Source organism: Tinamus guttatus, unplaced genomic scaffold (genome assembly GCF_059628265.1).
Source record: "Tinamus guttatus ecotype Peru unplaced genomic scaffold, ASM5962826v1 Tinamus_guttatus_pri_ptg000048l, whole genome shotgun sequence".
Classification (NCBI taxonomy): Eukaryota; Metazoa; Chordata; class Aves; order Tinamiformes; family Tinamidae; genus Tinamus; species Tinamus guttatus.
The window spans coordinates 6868238-6876588 of record NW_028288582.1 but is presented as its reverse complement, the minus strand read 5'-3'; the positions used below and the strand labels follow the sequence as shown (position 1 = coordinate 6876588).

General features: G+C 46.8%; 1 protein-coding gene across 2 annotated transcripts; it reads right to left on the bottom strand.

Moving 5' to 3' along the window:
• Positions 1-401: 401 nt before the first annotated feature.
• CKB (creatine kinase B) lies at positions 402-7191 on the bottom strand. 2 transcript variants are annotated; one of them, XM_010212929.2, is made up of 7 exons: positions 6960-7191; positions 5661-5815; positions 5003-5135; positions 3928-4099; positions 2244-2367; positions 1323-1512; positions 402-766 (listed from the first exon to the last, which is right to left on the bottom strand). In XM_010212929.2, exons 1-7 carry the CDS (start codon positions 7150-7152, stop codon positions 588-590), a joined length of 1146 nt encoding a protein of 381 aa, XP_010211231.1. In that variant the 5' UTR covers positions 7153-7191; the 3' UTR covers positions 402-587. The 2 variants fall into 2 exon arrangements, with proteins under 2 accessions (XP_010211231.1, XP_010211232.1); XM_010212930.2 differs by lacking the exon at positions 6960-7191 and adding an exon at positions 6289-6902.
• Between the last annotated feature and the right edge of the window lie 1160 nt (positions 7192-8351).

Below are 8351 nucleotides of genomic sequence, written 5' to 3'. Positions count from 1 at the left end.
CTCAGAGCTTTACCTTATAGCCCCAGGAGGAACAGGAGCCCTTTGTACACAGAGCTGCCTCCCCTCCTCTCCAAGGAGTCACTTTGGCTTGCCAGCAGCAGCTAATGACAGTTTACAGTTGCCATAAGCAGATGTGCAAGTTAAAGCCTTAGATGTAGGGCAGGTTTACAGTGACTCATGTTTAGCACTGGTTCTCAGGGATGAGTTTACAACTACAATCAACTCAAGGGGTGGTTAGTGCAGTGTCAAGGGAACTTTAACCCAAAGCAAGAGTCTGCAGCAATACAGCAAGGAAAACATACTAGCACAGAGCCAGCTGAGTACAATCAAGGAAATCAACATAGCACACTGCTCTAAGCAGCCAACAAACTCAAAGACACTCAATAAACACAACTAAGACATGTCAGGCCAAAACAATAGTTTATTTCATTTTCAGCAACATTTCAGCCATCAAAAAATAAACTCTAACACAGATGGATGGAAGACTTCTCTACAGTGTAACTAAGTGGGCTCTGACCCCAAGATTTAAATCGGAGTGACATTTTATTATTCATCCAATAAGTTAGGAAGCATGAGAATAAAGTGCTTTATTTCTGAGCTGGTATGAGGTCATCAATGGACTGGCCTTTCTCAAGACGTTTTTCCATTTCAATGAGCAGCTTCACACCATCCACTACCATCTGCACCAGCTCCACCTCAGAGAAGCCAAGACGATCAGCATTGGAGACATCAAACACCCCTCCAACAGCAGCTGTGTCAACACCACCTGGTACAAGAGAGAAAGTTTAGCTCTCACACTGACCACCGCTGGAGTAGGTGGCCTAACTTTATCCCCTCACTGCGTTGGGAGGTGGGAACACAAGACAATTCACCTCCTCCTAGAACGAAGTCAGGCTGCATGTGACCACCTGTATAAGCCACTTCCAGCCTGCCCTTGTGCCAGCTTTTCATTCCTGTAACCCACAATCTAATCTGTGGTAAGAAGTATCTGCTGTAACTATTCCCTAGCCAGAGGTTAGATCAGGATTCCATCTCTGCTTACAGAAGGAACAGCTGTCACCAGCACCCCCATACCTGGGGCACAGAATATTACATCCTCAGAGCAGGATGCACCTAGCAGTGGTCAGGAGCTGGGAACAGTGAGGTACAAGCAGAGCACCAGCCCACACTCCCTCAAGCTACGATTTTAAAGCTTGATTCTCCCACATGTTTTACAAGAATCCCTTCCAAATATTCTGACAGGACCTGGCTTTGGTCACAGCCAGGCTCTCCCTGCTCTTTTGGGGCAGCCCAGTTGAAACATCACTGCATCACCACCTCACCTGTGCCACGTTTCTGCAGCCGGAGTCTCTTGAGGATATCTCCGAACTTCTCGTGTTTCCCGAGGTTGGGCAGCTTGATGTGCACACCAGCACGAAGGCCTGTTCCAAGGTTGGATGGGCAGGTCAGGATGTAGCCCAAGTGTGGATTCCACATGAATTCATAGTTTTTGGACTTGAAGAGAGTTTCTATCTATAAATAGAGAGAATAGATGTTTAGAGATTGTTCTCTGCCTGAAGGATGTAGGTCATCCATTAATGCTCATTTACAACTTCAGTTACATAGCAACAACCACAACAATTTGAACAACTATTTAAGTCAGTCACGTAAACCCCCTCCGTTTGGAAAAAGCCATCACCAGCAAGGGGCCTTTAAGGCCTTGATCTTGCACCGAGTCCAAGCATAGGATACAGTACAAATCCAAAGTCACTATCTACTAGGAGGCTTGATTTAGTGCATGTCAAAATAAATAGCACATCTGTTAGAATTAGGGGAGAAGCTGGTAAGGCTCAAGTTCACATCAAGAGCAAAAGCTGAGAAAACATTTCAACCTAGAAACTGCAATACAGTTCTGCCCATTGACATATAAGCAGTTTCTCCTCCCACCCTAAGTCCAAACGCTGTGATTTATGGAACCACATGGAAAGACTTTAAGTACAGTTTAGGCACTGGAGAAGGCTGTCACACTATACAATTTATTCTAAATTTCATAGCTATAATGCTTTGCCATTATGGGCGTTTCAGAGCCTTCACAGCTCTGGAGTTCATTGAGATATTCCCAGAGATTAAAGAAGCATTATGAGAAACTCAGAAGCAGCACCAGCAGTACAGGTTGTTCGCCAGGCTCCCCGTTTGGAAGAGTTGATCTTTGACCAGAGAACCATGCACCATTTGAATCTCAGGCAATACCAGACAGCATTTACCTGTGTTAGCCCAGTACAGAAGCGAGTAAATACTTCCTTCATGTTGCCACCTTTCTGCATGGAAATAACTCTAAGGTGATCCTCCTCATTAATCCAAACAAGGAAGGTCTTGTTATCGTTGTGCCTAGGAGACAAGCCAAACAACTTTGACCCACTGGACACTTGGGGGATTTACACTAGCCCTGAATTACTCATCACTGGAAATTTTATGTTTAAGAAGCTCTTGGTTGCTTCTTAGATTAAATTCATATTACTTCCATTGTCCATGAAAGCCTCAACAGTTGAGCTAGCCACCCTCACCTTTCTCTTGAAAAGAACAGGGGAAGAGTGGCAGATACTAAGCAGCTCAGAGTAATGCTCACTACTTTGACCAATCTTACATATCAAAGCCTAAAATTGAGTCCTTCCTCTAGCTCATTTGTAGTACAAATTAACACATTTAAGAAATTTGCTCTTTCGAGTGCTTTTGCAGAAAGGTGATCAATACAGACATCAGCGCAGCCACTGTGTACAGTGAGGTATGTAATGTTACCACATCAGCAATGTACTATCAAACCTTTTACCAGAGGCTTATCAAGCTCTGTTAAGCTGCATTTATTCTTCATACCAGGTAAAAACTTGTTATGAAGAAGAGTTTTCACTACCAATTTTAAATCAAGAGGTCATAAGAGACACCACAAGGGTTTCTGAACACCAGTGGCCACCTTAGTCCCACCATGTAGCCAGCAATAGGTACTAAAGTCAGTATTTATCATGTTGATAATTTCTCAGCTTGATTTTGATCAAGAATCAACTAGCACCCAAGGAAAAAAAAGTATGTATTTATGCAGACTACAATTGGGACCTTGTAGATTAGTCATGCTCAGATGACAGTGCTATCTAGGGTTGGCAATCTGCAGGTAGATGATGCAATCTTAAAGGTGACCTAGAGACATAAAGCTTGCTTCCTCTGGGTTGTACTGAAGCAGCTACACTAATAGGCCTGCAGTATTCTAGTTGACAAAAACCTTAGCCCTTAGCTTAGGAGGAAGCAAGCTAATTATGCTGCAGAAACTCCTGAGATGCAGTTTTATGTAGGTGACCTACATCCGACAAGTAGAATCCTTCCATTCCACACCTGTGTATCACCCAACTTACACCACTGAGTCTCTAGAGTGGAAAAATCTGATCACTTGTACAGATAAAGTCATACAGGGCCAGCATCAGAAGCTACAGGCTGAGTTTTTACAGGTAGAGGCAATAAGACTGTAAGAAAGAAATTACATGTCCAGTATCAAGCCTGCAGCTAAGTCAACGCTCTTGTTTGTTACCATAAGGTATTCAAACTCCTGGAACAACAGCTCAGGGTAGTGGCACATTTCTTTTTCAAGAGAGGATTTAACTCTCTTGTAAAGCTGTTTTAGTTAATATGCAGGATGGAGAAGCATTGGCTATAGCCAGGCTAGCTAATTATTATTATGCACCACCACACTGGGCTGGTAGCACTCATCCAAATTCTGGTTCATATACAAGTTCCCCCAAAAAACACCACACATAAGCTTCCCATTAGATTTAGCAATAAGAGTTCAGAAACTACCATTTTGCTTTGGTAGAGAGCTCACTGCACTCAAGGTTACAACCAATATTTCAAGATGTTTTTCTCCCCATGTTTTTAATATAACTTCTCCCTTCTAGAAATACTCACCAGATACCCCTGGCATCAGGCCAGTCTCGTGCCATCCCAGATGCCAACAGAAGAGGAGAGACTGGCTTGTCAAATAAGAAGTGATCATCAATCAGCTGCTGCTGCTCTGCATCCGTCATGTTCCTCAGAGCATAGTATTTCCCCTTGAGGTCACCTTCCAGACTACCCAGAGCTGAAAGACAGTGTCACTTTCAGGATGGGACCAAAGATGCTAGACATTTTCAGCACTATAGACCACATACAAAATACGGCAATGTCTGATCTGCTGGTTTGAGTTCCTCCCTTGCTTTCATCCGTAGTGGCAAGGCCCCTGTAGCACTACAGAACTTAAAGCAGTATCAGATGATTTGTCTGTACCTTCCAGGCTTCTACAAATAGCCTTTGTTCCCTTACAGTTTAGGATCATTACTGCTGCTTAGCTGTAGAACTGAAGTGCTTCCAATGAGAATCAAGGTCACGAACATAAATTACATTATTCTGGTCAAGGGCTGGTACCCTGCCCTTGAGAGGTTTTGGAATGACCTGCACTGCCAGTCTCCCAGACTGGATCTTGGGTGTATCCCTTCCTCTCTCACTTAAAGGAGAGAAAGAAAAACTGCAGCTGAGGATTTCCAGTGAGAACTAGAACTTACAGTCACTCAACTGCACATTCAGCAGAGGAGGCTACACCTCTGAGCAAGGTGAACCTTAATGAAAGTCAATTAAAAACAGCCACAAAACACTGCAGCCATGACTCAAGCCCTGACATTGCCACATACCTGTTACATTTCAGGTTTGAGCCATGATGAACCAACTCCTTTCCCCACACACACATAAAAATAAAATTTGAACATCAGTGAAGGTCAACCAACATAGCAAGGTGTCCCCCTGGCACATCTTTTCCCTCAGCTACAAACTGCAATGCACTTATAATTCAAGCTGCCTTTTCAGGAAAAGCTTCATGTTAAGACTAGGAGTCTTGAAGACTTTTTTTTTTTTTTTTTTTTTTTTAAACTGTCTCCACTCTCAAACTGCCAAGAACATGTCTTGCCCAGGGAATATGTTGCATTCCCAATACACCCAGTTCTCACTTTACCTTCAACAGAGAGCTTCTCAATGGCTCGCCTCTCTCCTCGACTACAGTGAGGGGGAAGACAAAATCCACGGATGCTCCTACCAGTTCTGACACGGGAACTTAGCACGTAATTAGGATCCAGATCATCACCACCCTACAAAGTTAGGAAAGCAGTTGAGTATAACCTTGTTACCAAAATATCTAGCCTGAATACAAATACCTCCCACACATTTCAGCATGCACCTTAAGATATTGGCTACATGGCCTGCAAGCCAATGTCTTGGTTCAACAGTAAGAAACACGTGCTAGAAATCAGGATTGCCAGGACAAAGTCGGTTGTAGGTCTGTTTCAGACCAGTGTTTGGGATTTTATGCCCTCTTCAGATCTGGAATCCAGAGGTGTAACATAGGGCAACCTTGTTCTTTGAGCAGGTGTTGATGAAAATATGCCTTCGACATGTTTGGCACAGCTATATTAGAGGAGCACACGAAGTGATCTCCTGTTACCTGCCCGCTACACAGCTAGGCTCTTCATTAGCAGATTACAACAGACAAGTTTGTTAGTCTGTGCGGGGTGAAACTGGAAGGACAGAACCTGAATAAACAGTTTATGCAACTCCCAGGATCTGCACCCAGGCCTCCAACCACTAGGCATCAAAAATTGATTAAAAACTTATACCTGCAGGTTATCAGCATTCAAGTCAGTCTTGTGCTCATCAGTTGGTTTGTAGCCACCATGCCTGTCTTCAATAACTGGATCAAAGAGTTCCTTAAACACATCATAGCTTTCTTCATCACCAGCTACACATCCTACTGTCATTATGAAGGGATGGCCTGGAGTGGTAATAAAGCCAGAAGAGTTTGGATGATGCTTGGCTGTGCTCCAGAACAACACTAACCACACAAGTTTTTTTAGTAGTAGGTCTAGCCACTTAGAAATGCATTTTTACATTAAAGAACCAGTTGGAAAGACTCTACAGTTTACATTTCATCCAGTTAGTCAAAGCAGTGCTACGGAAACCCATAGCTTTTGCCATTAAACCACGCTCGTTTGTCAAGTTTAATTTAGAACCATTTTGCCCAGCACTTCCAATTTTACTGATTTGGACCACTAGGTCCACTTTATGCCCAAACAATTACATTTCACTGTAAGCAAGCATATAAGACTTTTTGCTTTGCCATAGACCAAGCTGCATCACTGTAGTCTGCTCATAAATGCCACCTCTGCAAACTTAGTTTAAGTTGCCATATTCAAAAGCAGCAGTTATGTCAGCTGGTTCACACAGAACGTTCTCAAGGCATTTTACCAGGATTATCAACCCCAGTTTGAATGACATCATCCAGGGTGAAGCCACTGGGTGTGACTCTGTCTCTCAGTTTCTTGTATAAATCCAGGGTTAGAACTTTGGCCATGTGGTTGTTGTGGTTGCTCAGGTCCGGGTACTCCTCATCAGGAGGCAGTCTCTGATTATTTAGTTGGGCCATTTTGATTTTGCTAGAGTGAAAATAAATACTGTAATGTTAACATGTAAACACATCTGCTCCCCCTTTTTTCAAAGAAGTGCCACAGAGCATCACGTAACCAGGCTGGAACAGAAAGAGCTCCAAACAGCTAGGTAAGCCCACATAACATCAGGGCGCTTTATTTTTTTTTCCCCTGCTCTAGTTGCATTTTAATTAGAGCATGCTTGGTTTTATTTTATTTTTTTTTTTTTTTTTTGCTCCCCCCAGATTGGAAGTATTTAGCAGAGCAGTTACATAACAGGAGTGTCTGAGCTGGTATGTCAGATCATAGCAAGGAACGTGGCTTGATAGAACAAGGCTGCTTTTAGCACAGCCCCGCATCGAGAGCCGTCTCGACGCTTTATGAGATTTGCCTCTCAGCAGCTCAAGAGCCTTGGGTGCTGTTGTCAAGAAGCACTTCCAGTAACGAGGGAGAACAGATCGTTAGGCAGACCTAACGGTCCCCGGCCGTTACCTGGGTTGTCAACCCCAGTCTGGATGACATCATCCAGGGTAAATCCACTGGACGTCTGTTTGCCCCGCAACTTCTTGTAGAGGTCCAGGGTGAGCACCTTGGCCATGTGGTTGTTGTGCACGCTCAGGTCCGGGTACTCATCCTCATCCGAGTTCTTCAGCTTCAGGAGGTTGTGGCTGTTTGAGAAGGGCATGCCTGACCCTACCGGGGAGAGAGGGGAACCTGTGACCCGGGCTGCGCCACAGCCCTCGCGGCAGGAGGGCCACCCGCGGAGGCAAGGTCACCTTGGCTCTTGTCCTGCCTTTTTTTTTTTTTTTCTCCCTTCTCCATGAGCATTAAAAAAAAAAAAAAAAAAAAAAAAAAAAAAAAAAAAAAAAAGGAAGAAAGCCGGGGGAGTTGTCCGCTTTCGTGCGCTCGAAGCAGCCCCTCCATAGGGCTCCTTCCCGCTCGCTCGCTGCGGGACAGCGCCCAAGGTCGCACCGGGCGGCAGGTGCGCGACGCGCTGCCCGCGGCAGCCACCGCCGGGACGGGGGACGCGCAGCGCCCGCGCTGCCTCCCGCGCCGCCGGGGCGCCTTCTCCCGGCCCGGGATGCGGGGGGAGCCTCGAGCCCTTATGCAACAGCCGCCTCCCGGGGCGAGGAGGGGGAGCGTATGTAACCACCCTGCTAAACACCGGCTCCTGCCGGCCCCGGGAGCCTCTGCCTCCTGTCTGGTTACGTGCGGCCCCGCGGCGCCCCCACGAGCTGCCTCCCCCGCCACGCCTTCGCGACCCGGCCCAAGAAGAAATAAATTTAAAAATCTTTATTTGCATACGTAATTTTTTTATGTATATATATTTTAATATGCAGGCGAGCGCGGCTCCCCCGGGACTTACCGAGGGCTCCGCCGCAGCCAAGTACCGAACCTGCTCCCGCACCGCCGCTGCCACCGCCGCCCGCGCCGGAGTGGAGCCCGCTGCCCCCGCCGCGCCTCTTTTATATCGAGTGGGACCCACCGCCCCATTGGCCGCTATTTATAGCCCATTCATTCCATTGGGCGAGGCGCTGCGGGGGCGGGGCGAGCGCCTCGCTGCGGGCTGGGCTGACGAGGCCGCCATTTTGCTCGTGGCGCGGTGGCGGCGGGCGCCGCCGAGGGGCCGGGGCTGCCCCCGGGGCCGCGGCGGGAGGAGGAGCTCGCGGCCGCGGCGCCTTCGCCAAGGCTTTCCCTGGAGAGCGGTGTCATTACATCAGCGGGCACCAGCGTGCGGGGCTTCCTGCCCTCCAGGCGCCCTGCCTCGATGGAGGGCCCGGTAACGCGTGTGGTAACCCGCTGTCGTTTATAAAAACAAAAGTTTCAGAGTGACAGGGCCAGTCTGACCCAAGCCTTGGAGGGATTTAGCTGCCCCATTCGATA